Raw genomic sequence first — 15180 nt, 5'->3', positions numbered from 1 at the left:
ATTTATAACCTTTAACCACGATGCTATAATGCTTATCTGTTTGTCTGGGAAGATTATATTTCTCTTTATAAATTTATTGAGTGAGTTTTAATTTCTCCATCAACATGTAACGTTAAGTCTGCTATCACTTTTTTGTTCTTATTAAAATCATCTCAGTACTTGTTTGAATAATTGTTTATATTCTCTTAATATTGGGGAAAATATTTTTTTCAGTGTTCAATTTCAGTACAAGTAAACACAAAAGGGTGATTCTTGCAAAAATGGGCAAAACAAAATACAGAATCTTGATATTTTCCTCATCATGAATAATCTAACTTGTATTAACCCATGCTTGAGTCACAAGTAGGTTCTTTCAGGGTAATCACACTCTCACTTCTCCTGCTCTTCCTACTGGCAGGGGTATGATGAAGATAAAATGTGATGAGATGTAAAAGCTATATTAAACTGTTTTATTTTGAATGGAAAGCATACAACAAAGGACAGGATTGCCAGGAATTGCCACTTGGTTGATGGGATTTGTGGTAGCCAGTCTCCAAGATGGCCCCCAGTGATTCTCATCTGCTAGTATTCATGCCTTTGTGTAGGCCTCTCTCATTCTGAATCAGGGCTTGCCCTCTGTGACCAACAGTTTATAGCAGAAATGATGGTCTAGGACTTCTGAAGCTGATCATAATGGCACTGCACCTTTTGCCTTGGTGTAGGCAAAATCTCTTGGATTGCTCACTCTGGGGAAAACCAGTTGCCATGTGGTGAGGAAACTCAATGGGAGACCCAGGTGGAAAGAAACTGAGGTCCCTAGTCAATAGCCAAGACAAAATTGCCAGTCATATGAGTGAGTCAACTAGTAAATGCATTAAACTGCAATGTCAGGAGAAACCCTGCGCCACAACTGCCCACCTGAGTCACTTCCAAATTCCTGATATATAAAAACTGTTAAAGATAAATGGTTATTGCTATTTTAAGTCACTAAGTTTTGGAGGTAATTTCTTATGAAGTAACAGATTATGTAAATCAATTTCTCTAGTGTCAACTGTCATTAACCAAGCACAGAGACCAATATATAAACCAGAATAACAACCCACTGATATACTTTGAGAAACACACTATTGAACTGATTGGAAGCCAGGTCATTCTTTCCCTATAGACACACCAACTTCAAGAGGAAGAAAAGTTGCTTGGTGAACATGAAACTGGATCAAGAAGTCAGTATGATATTCCACAAGAGGGCAACACCTGTCACAAAGCACTAGGCATACCTAGTGCACTCCCCATCCACTCATCCATACAGCTTTAGCTGAGCATCCATCCCCATGTCTGGCACCTAAAACTTCCTTTTCTTATGCTTGACACTAACCATTCCTTTCTATTAAGCAGTTTTCCTTCAAATGAGTTCTAATAAAATTGACTAAGTTTATAGTTACTTAACTATGACATTATAGTTCTGCCTCCCACTGATTTAAGTATTCCTAAACCTTCTATTCTCCAAACAGAAAACAGCTAAAAGAATTATGAAAAGTTGAAAGGACTATTTTACTACTTTAATAAGCATCTTTCCTGAAAGGACTATTTTACTACTTTAATAAGCATCTTTCCAGATATCTATGCATTTATCAAATGTAGACATTTATGTATAAATTTTCATGGGGTCATATTATACCTACTAGCATGAGTCCATAATATGTCCCGGACACCTTTCTACTTAGTCCACTTATGCTTTTCCATAATTAAAAAAATTATTGTGGTAAAACACACATAACATTTACCATCTTAACTATTCTGAAGTGTACAGTTCAGTGGTATTAAATACATTTACATTGTTATGCAACCATCATCACCATCCATTCCTATAACTCTTCTCATCTTGTAAATTTACTGTTCTAGCCATTTTTAAATGCACAATGCATTGGCATTAAGTACATTAACAATGTTGTGCAGTCATCACCACTCACTATCCATTTCAAGAACTTTCTCAGCATCCCAAATAAAAACTCCATACCTATTAAACAGTAACTCCCAATGCCCCCTTACCCCAGCCTTGACAACCACTATACTTTCTGTCCTTATGATTTGGACTACTGTAAGTAACTCATGTAAGTGGAATCATACATTATTTTCTTTTTGTGATTGGCTTCTTTCACTTAGCATAATGTCCTCAAGGTTCATCTATGTTGTAGCATATTGCAGAATTTCTTTCCCTTTTAAAGTTCAATAATATTCCATCATATTTACCACAGTTTGTTTATCCCTTCATCCATTTATGGACACTGATGTTTCCACATTTGAGCTATAATGCTGCTATGAACATTGGTGCAGAACTATCTGTTGGAGACTCTATTCACAAGTGGAATATATTGCTGGGTCATATAATTCTATTTTTAGTTTGTTGAGGAACCACCATACTGCTTTCCATAATGACTGTGCCATCTTACATTCACACCAACAGTGCACAGAGGTTCTAATTTAAAAACATTCTTGCCAACACTTGTTTTGTATTTTTCATAGTAACCATCTTAAAGAATGTGAGGTGGTATTGCATGGTAGTTTTGATTTGCATTTCCCTAATAATTAGTCATGTTGAACATCTTTTCACGTGCTCATTTTGACCATTCATATAACTTCTTTGGAAAAATGTCTATTCCAAGTCCTGTGCCCAATCTTGAATTGTTTTTTGTTGTTGAATTTAGGAGTTCTCTGTATATTCTGGCTATTAATCCCTTATCAGATATATGATTTGCAAGTTATTTCTCTCATTCTAGGGGTTTGCTTTTTTACTCTGTGGATTGTGAAGTTTTAAATTTTCATGAAGTTCAATATATCTATTTTTTTTTACTTTGTTGCCTGTACCTTTGATGTCATGTCCAAGAAATCATTGCCAAATCCAATACTTAAAGCTTTTGTCCTATGTTTTCTTCTAAGAGTTTTATTGTTTTTGGCCTTAGATTTAGGTATTTGATCAATTTTGAATTAATTTTTGTATATGGTGTTAGATAAATGTGAGGTAAGAATTTCACTCTTTTGCATGTGGATATCCAGTTTTCCCAGCACCATTTGTTGAAGAGACTGTCCTTTCCCCATGGTCTTGGCATCCTTGTCAGAAATCATTTGAACATATTTGCAAAGTTTTACGTCTAGGCTCTCTATTCTATTCCATGGATCTATATGTCTATATGCCAATACCACATTATTTTGGTTAGTGTAGCTTTGTAAGTTTTGAAATCAGGAAGTGTGAGCCCTTCAATTCTGTTGTTCTTTTGAAAAATTGCTTTGGTTATTTGGAGATTTCATATGAATTTTAGGATGGGTTTTTCTATTTCTGCAAAGAACATCATTGGGGTTTTGATAGGTATTGCATGGAATCTATAAATGGCTCTGGGTAGTATTGACATTTTAACAATATAGTGTCTTCCATTACATGAACATAGGATGTGCTCCCATTTATCTATGTCTTCTTTAATTTCTTTCAGCACTGTTTTGTAGTTTTCATAGTACAAGTGTTTCACCTCCCTGGTTAATTCTTAAGTATTTTATTCTTTTTGATGCTACTGTAAATGGAATTGTTTTTGTAATTTCCCTTTCACATTCTTCCTTGTTCATGTATGGAAATGCAATGGAATCTTGTGTGTTGCCTTTGTATCCTGCCACTTTGCTGAATTCATTTGTTAGTTCCAACAGTTTTCTTGGTTATGTCTTTAGAGTTTTCTACATATAAATTCATATCATCTGCAAACAGAGATTACTATTTGAGATTACTATTACTATTTGAGATTACTATTTCCTTTCCAATTAGGATACCTTTTATTTATTTTTCTTGCCTAAATGCTCTGGCCAGAACTTCTACTACTATGTTAAATAGAAGTGGTGAAAGCAGGCATTCTTCTCTAGTGTCTGATCTTAGAGGAAAACCTTTCAGTCTTTCCATACCATTGAGTATGATGTTTGCCAGAGGCTTTTCACATGTGGCTTTAATCATATTGAGAGAGGGGCGCCTGGGTGGCGCAGTCGGTTAAGCGTCCGACTTCAGCCAGGTCACGATCTCGCGGTCCGTGAGTTCGAGCCCCGCGTCAGGCTCTGGGCTGATGGCTCAGAGCCTGGAGCCTGTTTCCGATTCTGTGTCTCCCTCTCTCTCTGCCCCTCCCCCGTTCATGCTCTGTCTCTCTCTGTCCCAAAAATAAATAAACGTTGAAAAAAAAAAAAACATATTGAGAGAGTTTCCTTCTACTCCCAGTTTGTTGAGTGTCATGAAAAGGTGTTGATTTTGTCAAATGCTTTTTCTGCATCAAGTTGAAATGATGAGGCTTTTCCCCCTCTTTATTCTATTGATGTGGCATATCACATATTACATTGTTGCATAACAGTACATATTATGATTTTCATGTAGAGCTATACTTGCATTCCAGGAATAAATCTCATTTGATCATAGTGTATAATCTTTTCAATATGCTTAATTTTGTTTGCTCGTGTTGAGGAGTTTTGCATCAATGTTCCTAAGGGATCTGATCTGTAGTTTTCTTGCGAGTGTCTTTGTCTAGCTTTGGTATGAGGGTAATGCTGGCCTCAGAATGATTTAGAAAGTGTCTTCTCTTCAATTTTTTGGAAAAGTTTGAGAAGGATTGGTATTAGTCCCTAAGATGTTTGGTAGAATTCATCAGTGAAGCCATCGAGTGCAGGGCTTTTCTTCATTGGGAGGATTTTGATTACTGATTCAATCTCCTTACTAGTTATAGGTTTATTCAGATTTTCTCTTCATGATTTAGTCTTGCAGGTTTTGTGTTTCTAGGAAATTGTCCATTTCATCTGTTATCCAATTTGTTGGCATACAGTTGTTCATAGTACTCCCGTATAATCCTTTTTATTTCTGTAGAATAAGTAGTAATGTCCCCACTTTAATTTCTGATTTTGGTAATGAGTCTTCCCTTTTCTTAGTCTATCTAGCTAAAGTTTGTCAATTTTGTCGATCTTTTTGAAGAATTAGCCTTTGGTTTCATTTCTCTATTGTTTTTCTATCTCTGCTCTAATCTCTATTATACCTTCCTTCTGCTAGTTTGGATTTAGTTTGTTCTTTTTCTAGTTCCTTAAGTTGTAAAGTTACGTTGTTGATTTCAGATTTTTTTTAATGTATTTATAACTTATAAGTTTCCCTCTTAGCACAGTTTTTGCTGCATCCCATAAGTTTTGATGTTACTTTTGTTTTCCTGCATCTCAAAGTATTTTCTAATTTCCTTGTAATTTCTTTTATCCATTGGTCATTTTAAAAGTGTTAACTTCCACAATTTTATGAATTTTCCACGTTTCCTTCCTTTTGTCATTAATTTATAATTTCATCCTGTTGTGGTCAGAGAAGATACTTTATCATATCTATCTTTTAACATCTGTTGAGACTTAAGTGGCCTACAATATGGCCTATCCTAAAACATGTCCCATGTGTGCTTGAGAAGAATGTGTATTTTTTTGTTGTTGGCTAGCGTGTTCTATATATATCTGTATGATCTAGTTGGTTTGTTAACTCCTCTGTTTCCTTACTTATCTTCTGTCTGGTTGTTCTATCCATTATTGTGAGTTTTTGAAGTCTCCAATTACTGTTACAGAATCGTCTATTCTCTCCCTTCAACTCCATCAGTTTTGCTTCATATATTTTGGTGGTCTGTCATTAGGTATATAAATATAACTGTAATATATTCTTTCCCTATTGAACTTTTTGTATATAATGTCCTGGTCTCTTGTAACCTTTTTTGACTTAAAGTTTACTTTGTCTGATATTAGTATAGCCACCCCTGCTCTTCTGTTTACTACTTGCATGGAATATCTTTTTGATCCTTTTACTTTCAATCTATTTATGGCTTTGAATGTCTCTTATAGATAGCATATAGTTAATGTGTTTTTATCCATTTCCAATCTCTGTCTTTTGATTGGAGAGTTTGATTCATTTATGTTTAAAAAATTTTTTAGTGTTATTTTTGAGAGAGAGAGTGAGTGGGGGAGGGGCAGAGAGAGAGGGAGACACAGAATCTGAAACAGGTTCCAGGCTTGGAGCTGTCAGCACAGAGCCTGATGTGGGGCTGGAACTCATGAACCGCAAGATCATGACTTGAGCCAAAGTTGGATGCTTAACCGACTGAACTACCCAGGCGCCCCTGATTCATTTATGTTTAAACTAATTACTGATGAGATCGTCTGTCATTACGCTATTTGTTTTTTGTCCCACATTTCTTGCATTACTGTCTCCTTTTGTATTTAGTTGATTTTCTGTAGTGAAATGTTTAAATTATTTTCTCTTTTCCTTTTGTGTATATTCCATAGCTATTTTCTTTGTGGTGACCATGAAGATTACATTTTGCATCCTAAATGTGTAACACTCTAATTTGAATTTATACCAGCTTAACTTCAATAACAATAAAAAAACTCTCTTCCTTTACAGCTTCATCCTACCCCTATTAATTGTTGATGTGACAGAGTTACATTCTTGTGTATAGTGTGCCCCTAAATATAAACTAATGATTCTTTTATATACAGAAACTCTGAAAGACAGAAGACAGTAGGCCAATATATTCAAAGTGCTAAAAATAAAAAATAAAAACCCTTGTCAACCAAGAATCCTATATCCAGAAAAGCTGTCCTTCAAATGTGAGGGGTAAATTAAGACATTCCCAGAAAAACTAAAGCTGAGGGAGTTTGTAAGCACTAGATCTACCCTACAAGAAATGTTCAAGAAATGCTTCAAGTTGAAATAAAAGGACACTGCATAGTAACTCAAAGCCATATGGAGAAATAAAAGGTCTCAATAAAGGTAAGTACATGGGCAATTATAAAAACCAGTATTAGTTTTTATACTAATTTTGGTTACAACCATTACAATAGTTTGTAACTGCACTTTTTGTTTTCTCCATGATTTAGGAGATCAATACATTTAAAGCAAGAAAACAGCAGTAATTAGTATAAAAGTTAGTGTTACTGTAACTTTGATTTATAACTCCAAATCCTGGTTTATTTTTTACATAATTTAAGAGAGTAATGCATTAAAAATATTATTAGCTTTTATTTTTGGCCACACTTTTACATAAAGATGTAATTTCATGACAACAACTGAAAGAGGTGGAGATGGAACTAAAGGATCAGGTTTCCATTCTGATGTCAATACCATATTCTGTTAATTATTGCAGCCTTATGCTATGCTTTCACATCTGGTAGGACACATCCCTCCTCCTTACTCTATTTTTTCAATATTATTTCCAAGTATCTGTTAAGTCACACATTTATAGAAGGTCCTTTAATTTTACTCCACTATACAATTAATCATATTCAGTGGGACACTGGATTTTTACTTATATAACTCCCAGAGGACCAACTTATTTCTAAGTTCTTGGGAGGCACATCTCTAAAACCCAATTCTTTTTTTTTTTTTAAGTTTATTTATTTAAGTAATCTCTACACCAAACATAGGGCTTGAACATAGGGCATGAGATCAAGTTACATGCTCCTCTGAGTGAGGCAGCCAGGCACAACTAAAACACCCTTCTAATAGCAACCTATAAAACAGTACTATTAGCATCCAGAAAAGGGCCAAAAGCTATGTATTTGAAAACAATAACAACAACAACAGCAACTAAAATCTAATCTGGAAATTTCTAATAATCAAATTTTCCAAGGGGAAAATTCCATTCAATAGTGAGCCAACAATAATTTATTAGCCATCTACTATGTGTCTAGAACCGTTTATGTATTCATTATGTTTCCACATATTGAGGAAAAGTGAAGGACTCCGCATACTCTAAAAACTCAGCACCAAACCCACCGGACAGATGTGAGGATGGGGACTAAGTTCATAGAGGATATATCACCATCAGTTTTAACTTAAATTTGCTCTTGGTTCACTTCCAAGAGTGCGCAGGGCACTCTCGAACTACAGCCTCAGGGAAAGCTATTCTGTTTTACTGTGAAGTATACAAACATGTTTGCTCCAGTATGGTCTTGGGCAGATCATGGAACCCTGGCACCTAACAGTTACTCCATAACCAATAAACATTATCTACCAACATTATTATTGTTAATGTTGGCCAATATTAGTGATTATAAACCACATCAGTGAGAGTTTATGTAGGACTTATAGCCTTTATGAATACTAATAGATAATGCTGTAATATCACAACTCACTACTTAACATGATATGTCTATCACTCCATACATTTTTTTCCTGTGGGTCCTGGACATAAAGTCCTTACATTTTTATGTATGTTGGTTTTGTTGCACCAATTAAAAGTTTTTGAGAGGAAGGATTATGTATTACAAGTCTCCATATCCCCCCAAGTTTCTTATACACAGTATTATTTGTAAAGTAATTTGCTTTGGTTTTGCTCTGGTTACAGTGGCAAGCAACTGTTTCCTTGTTTCAAAGTAGTCAAATAGATTTGTACCTTCCTATTTTATTTGTGCAGGGTAGAATTCTGGGGTGCTAATAAAAACTGTATGATATGACCATCCTCAACAGGAACTATCCAGTTTTCACAAACAAAACACCTATCATTCACTTGCTAAGAATAAAATGTTAGCTGGTAGCTGGCTAGTACTGCACAACAGCACATAACTTCTAAGAAAAGGTTTTTATTCACATGTAAAAGCTCCAAACTTGAGGCAGATGAAGGTATATCAATCCTCTAAATACCATGCCAGACACATGTATGCATCTGCCCAGGAGTCACTAGAGGCTAAATTAGAGAAAACGTTGTGATCTTCATCTTCCCACAATTTCACTCCTCTAAGACACAAATGATGTGAGGTATATAATCCAAAATACTCAGAAATGATGTTTATTCACTTTAAAGGGTTCAAAATATCTTGGACTTTTACTCCAACCTGTACTTTCATCATGTAAGTAAATTCTAGCTGGAATGGGAATATGACAATCCTGGCCAAGAGGAGGGCAGTATTTCTGTTCTAAAATATGGATGACTGGTGCTGGCTTATATGAGAGGTGGTAGCAGTCATTGCTTATCTGTCAAACTTTATAACAGATATTGAAGCCTCTTTGGGTGGCAGTTCCTCTCCCAATAACTAAAACACAGAAATATCTTACACAGCTAAAACCTAAATGGTATTAAAAGTAAACATTTTATTATATAACAGGAATTAAAGTTTTCAAAAATCTGTACCAACAAAACCAAAACCAAAGCCATTCTGGGAACAATGAGAAAATTTTACAATAAAAGCTACCTTTCACTTTTCAGAAATCTGAACTGAAAACAGATGGTTAACTGCGGTGCAGACAGGGCCAACCGTTCTGTCTATTGTGGCAGCTGAACAAAGTGTGAGCTACAGAATCACTGCCCTGATGGTGACTGGAGCAGATGAGGAGAGACGGGAGCTCACAAGCAGGATGCTCAAACTCAGGCCAGGAGTTCATGTACGATCCAACTCCCATCAGTCTGACAAGTCACTCTGATCCAGCACGATTATTCTGTGTATTTTTTAAACACACACAAAAAAAGAGTTTCAAGTGAGTATCTATGTTTTTTAAAGACACAAACAACAGTTTCCTTCTATTCAACTGAGTTCAAGGGAAGGGATTTTGATCTTTATAGTCAAGGGGGATAATCAATTAGTATGTCATGGGAACGTACAATGACTACAAAGCAATTGATAGCATCATCCTGTCTTCCCTCTGTCCAAAACTGTTCTTGTGCTGACTCTACTGATGACTTAATCAAATCTGGCATTAATTTCACCTTGTATTTTAATTAGCTGTAAACATTAACACATAAAAAATTGACAACTTTGAATTAATTATCATTCAAACAACTTTATCAATAACTTTAACATTAATGTTTATTTACATGCTGATAAATGTTTAAAGCCTGTTCATGTGGTCTAGAGACAGTGAACTTGGACCTACAAACATATGCCAACTCATTACCTGGATGGTTCAGACCAACCCAGTCGCTTCCAAAAACAGGGTTTTAGTTCCTCTTGATGAAATATAGAAAGAAGAAAACACAACCAGGTTACTTTCTGGGTCTAAAGGTGCCAGTATCCAGAAATTGCTTTAGTGCTCTCTCTCTAGTTTAGGGTGGACTGTTTTACCGGTAATAGTTGTTTTCTGCTAGAGACAGAATCTTTCCAAAAATAGTTAATGGGCTTCCCCACCTAACATTCTGCAGCTCCCTGTCACAGCAATGGATACTAATGATGTTAATTCACAAAGTCTCTGCATTATGTTCTCAGTGAATTCAACACTAGCTAAATGCTTACACACTCTGGGTCCTGTGCCAGTCCAGGGTCCCAGAGGAAAAAGAATACACTCTCAGGCCCTTTAATGAAGTGACTACTTACATAGGTATAGTCAGAGTTAAGGGAGCAAACAAAGGATGGCAAGGCACCCAGTGACTAGCAGCAGTGGGAAGCCATTATCAATGCTAAGTCAAAAGGGACTAGGGTGGAGCTAGGGCAGAACAGTTACTGGAAGCCAGTGAGAGCTGGAACTGAGGACAGGCTGCCTTACAGAAGCTGTGCTGGTGAAGGGACACCACTTCTATCCAGAGATAAGGTGCTGAAGTAGGCAGGTAGGGGAAGTAATACCCAACCACTCCTCTGCCCTCTTCCCACTGGCCAACAGGAAGCCTGTTGGCCAGAAAGCCCAGGAGATAGTTCACAAAGCACAAAATAGGGCAGAGAAAGGAGAATGAGAATGAATTGGCGAAGGAATGAAAGGGATTCCAGGTGTTCTGAAAAAAATCAGTATCTCTAACTTCTTAAGTAGGAGGAACTTAAATATAGGAGGGTGTCATTTGTGAATGGTGCCTAAAGCTCTATCAAAATAGTTTTGAAATTAAGATCAATTTATACCTTTCACATTACTTGTAGATTCCACTTAAATTCCACAGTTTATAATTCCTTCTCAGATTCTGCAGCCTCTGTGTGAGCTAAATTTAGAACTCTTTTGAAGACATTAGACAATTAGAAGCAAAACATCTTTCTAGACAATGTGCAAGACAAGATGATGAGATTGGCCAAAGGCTTGCTTTAGAAATAAAATAGGATGTTACTGTTTTGTGATTAAGGTGTAACTGGCAATTAACAGAAAACCTGGGCTGAACTACAGGAGGAAAGCATAGAAGGATTATGTATAGCATCTGGGAAATATTTCTAAATAACTCTGATGCTCATCATAGCCCAAGGACTCCAGGTTACATTATAAACAACCATTCATTCATACCTTCTTCAGAATTGCCTAAAAAGCTGTCTGATTTCCTTCTCTCTGACTTGAAGCTTTCTTCCCCTTTTCTCTTCTTTTCACCAACTTCTTGATCCTTGGTATTTGCCTCCCTTCAAAGACAATGATTTGGGGCATCAAACCATATGCACAATGGCCAGGGTAACAGGACTACTCCAAAGGAAACATAATAGCTAGCACTACTGGCCAGGCATTGGCACATGTGCTATAATGTACAGTAAGCCATTTAATTCTTATCACAACTATATAGTTACCATTACCATTCCCAGCAAGTAATAAGGAAACTGAGGTACACAGAAGTTATGTGCCTCAGGAATCCTGGATCTGGGATCTGACCCAGGCAGTCTGATTCAGACTCTATCAACCTCTAGGCTATATTATCTACCTCCCTTCCCAACAAAAGCATTTCACTTATGTTGTAATTGGTGCCCTTTTTTGTAACCACCATTTACTTTATTACCTTACTTCATTTCCTGAAACTCTCAAGTATCTCTGATTGAAGTATCTAACAATTTAAGACCATATTTGCCAAACTAGTAAGCAGAAATCATCTCCCCTGCTCAAGTGTAAGCTCCTGAAGGGCAGAGACATCCCACTCCTCTGCTCCTGCAGCACAGCACTTGGTTGTCAGCACTCAACAGATGCTGGCTGAACCAATTTGACACTGTACAGGGATTTTTATTCTTTTTTTATTTACTAAATATTCAAAACAAAATATGTAAAACAAGAGAGAAAATAAAGCCACCTAAAGCAAAAACGATTTTTTTGCCTCCTAACCTCTAATAGAATCATAGGTTCTACAATTGGAGGAAGCCTTCAGATTCTCTTCCACCTCTGTCCAAATGCCCAGAACCAGAGTTGTCTAGCCTGTGCTTGAGTGGGAGGAGCTGTTGATAAACTGTAAAGGCACCTGCTTTTTCTATCAGATAGCAATAGCTATTAAAAAGCATGTGCTTTACTGGATAAAATCTCTAACTGCAGTTTCTAGTCACTAGCTCTGCCCTTTGGGGCAGAAGAGAGTAAGCTGACTCTCTTAACTTTACATTTCAGGTATTTGAGGGTAACTACCAAATATTCTCCACTCCACCTGCACTTCTCCAGCTGAGCCTCCCCAACTCCTTCAGCTATTCTCACATGATATGGTTTTCAGACCTCTGACTATTCGATGGCCACCCTCTTCTGTTTGTCAACATCGCTTTTAAAATACGGCACCCAGGGGCACCTGAGTGGCTCAGTCAGTTAAGCATCTGACTCTTGATTTCGGCTCAGGTCATGATCTCACAGTTCGTGAGCTTGAGCACATCTGGCTCTGTGCTGACAGTGTGGAGCCTGCTTGAGATTCTCTTTCTGCCCTTCCCCTGCTCTCTCTTTCTCAAAATAGATACACTTTAAAAAAACAAGCCTATATCTTTAAAATAAAACAAACAAAACAGAATAAATAAAATAAAATAAAATAAAATAAAAAAATAAAATATTGCACCCAGACTCTGCACTGACAGTGCGAAGCCTGCTTGGGATATTCTCTCTCTCTCTCTCTCTCTCTCTCTCTGCCCCTCTCCCTCACTCTCTCAAAATAAATAAATAAATCATTTTAAAAAATAATAAAATACTTTGCCCAGAAAGTAACCCCACACTGTGTCCTACGAGTCCTCTCTTTAGCATGAGACATCACCTTGGCCTGGGCAAGACGCTGTTGTTTGTTCAGCATTAATGCTGCATTGACCATTTTAGCAACTGCATCAATGAGGCCTCATGGAGTCGCTATTTATGCCTTCTTCAAGAAAAATTTTTTGAATTCTTACCATGTCTCAAAATGCATGCTAAGTGCTGAGCATATAAAAATAAAACGACATACTTCCTACCTTCAATAAAACCAGTGAGAAGGAGATTCCAGTCAAAAATTCTCCATTAGGTCAGATCCCTTGCATTCTACACATCTGAATGCTCACTTTCATCTTTTAGAAGCATTTAACATTTCCACTTGTCAAGGCCATTTTGAATCCAGTCTATCACCTATCACATTAGTATTCATTCTTAGATTTTTGTTACCTAAAAATTTGATAAGCGTGCCTTTTCTCATTTAATTCAAATGGCTGATGAAAATGTTGAAGGTGACAAGGCCAAGGTATAGCAATCTTAGAGGCCTCTCTGTATACTGATATCAATCTGCTAATCAGTATCTTGAGCACTGTGTGTGGAGGAAGAGGGGCAGACAGGAGTCAAGGCTGGCTTATCTACAAACACTCATTCTCCAAAAAGTCAAGGTATTTTTTTTTTTTAAGACTAAAATCTAGTCCTCCTTCTTGACAAAAAAGAAAATGACCCCCTGATGGAAAACAATAACCTTGTAGAGCCTCCGGGGAGATCCTGTAGCTCCGTGCTGTCCTCAGGTGGCTGTAGCCATCTTTCTAGGTCCTCATCAAGAGTAGAGTGAGCTCTGTCCAAGGACAAGTGAAGAGAACTGAGACAATTCTTATTCCATGACAAGGAGGTACAGTGTTTTAGAGTGGGAAAGGACCTTAAAACGTGTGTTTTCACTGTACAGATAAGAAAATGATAGCTAGGTGAGATTGTATTTACAGTTGCAGAGGTCACTTACATACAATTTAGATGCACACCAAAAACTCTTCTTTAGCTTCTTAATAAAAAGCCTCAGCACCCATGAGAATAGCCACCTCCCAAAGTCCAATGCCAAACTCAGTCTCAATTCTAGGCCATTAAGTTAATTTCCACCCTGGGCTAGAACTGTACACTCATTCCTGTAAGTTTTTTGAATGAAGAACTGCCTCTGAAGCTAAAGGATGCACAGTGTTTTCAGAAGGCCTGAAAAGTCCCACTCTGGGCATCTATCTATGTCCAGCACAGCCAGCCCTTTTGGAAAATAATAATAGTAGCTAACTTTTGATCACATGTAAAGTACTTTATACAACCAAGTTTAACTCGGCCTTCTTGAGCTAATCTTCCTTGGCTTGAATAATGATGTAGATTTTTACTGAAGGTGTTTTGAGGAGATGGGAGGACTGGAGTTACATCATACATTATAGATAAAAAGATTTCTAAAACTTTTAAAATGTATTTCTCTTCCTCTCCCTTTGCCCTGGTCTTTTCTGTCTCCCCAGGACCTTCCTTGCAGGTCCCAGGGCTCATCTCCTCTTCCACCTCCGAAACTTTCCCTTCCAGGTCTCTTTCTTTTTCTTCCTCATAGAGAATAATTTAGCCTTTAAAGAGTGGGGCAGGAACTAGATTCACTACCTAAAAGTTATTCGTAGCACTCTTCTTCCTTCCCTTCCTCTTCTATAGCAGCTGAAAAGCTAAAACCTCAATTTCTAGTCTCCCTTGCAAATGAGGGTGGTCATGCATCACATTTGGCCAGTGTAATATAAGTGGGCATCTGCTGGGGAGGGCTTCTGGGAAAGTTTCTGCTTTCCAGATAAAAAAAGGGGCAGAGTCAGAATATTCCTTTTCCCCACCTGCCTGGTGTATAGATAGCAGCGATCCTGAAACCAGGAGGTGACAAGTCTGAAAATAAAAGCCAACATAGTAAGGTAGCAGAGCAGGAATATCCAAAGAGTCTAAGTCCCTGGTGGCATCACTGAGCTGCTACACAAGGCATGACCTGTCCAACCTGTGTGAGACAAACTCATTTAAGCATGAAGGTAGAGTTATCCATCATTTGCAGTTGAAAGAATTCTGCAGGGCTACCTTAAGGATCCACAGGACCAGGATTAGGATAAGGCAAGTGTTGCAAGGACAAGTTCAGATCCTCTTTTTCTTCAACAAAATTTAGATACTTTGCTCATCATTGATTTCTTGGCATCAGTTTTTATTTTTTAAAATAATGTATTCAAACAATTTATCTTGACTCTGAATTTTTTGGTGTCTCCTTTAATTTTGTGCCCAAGGAGTGTCTCACTCGCTTCATGCCAGTCCTGGCCCTGAATGATGGTTAGGGCAAGGTA

The 15180-nt window shown here is 37.2% G+C and overlaps 1 protein-coding gene across 1 annotated transcript in view; it reads right to left on the bottom strand.

The window, feature by feature from the left end:
- Window positions 1–7386: 7386 nt before the first annotated feature.
- TEX14 (testis expressed 14, intercellular bridge forming factor) overlaps window positions 7387–15180 on the bottom strand; it is an 89802-nt gene continuing 82008 nt past the window's right edge. The window contains exons 29-32 of the mRNA XM_047080949.1: window positions 13566–13658; window positions 11204–11313; window positions 9905–9956; window positions 7387–9448 (exon numbers count right to left, since the gene is read on the bottom strand). Coding sequence (XP_046936905.1) covers window positions 9412–9448; window positions 9905–9956; window positions 11204–11313; window positions 13566–13658 — 292 coding nt within the window. The 3' untranslated portion in view covers window positions 7387–9411. The remainder of the gene's footprint in view (window positions 9449–9904; window positions 9957–11203; window positions 11314–13565; window positions 13659–15180) is intronic.

The sequence above is a fragment of the Lynx rufus genome, unplaced genomic scaffold (assembly GCF_022079265.1).
Source record: "Lynx rufus isolate CCGP_SWC_20201006 ecotype Redwood Valley unplaced genomic scaffold, mLynRuf1.p SCAF_18, whole genome shotgun sequence".
NCBI classification, from domain to species: Eukaryota; Metazoa; Chordata; class Mammalia; order Carnivora; family Felidae; genus Lynx; species Lynx rufus.
This window is presented reverse-complemented; position numbering and strand designations above follow the sequence as displayed.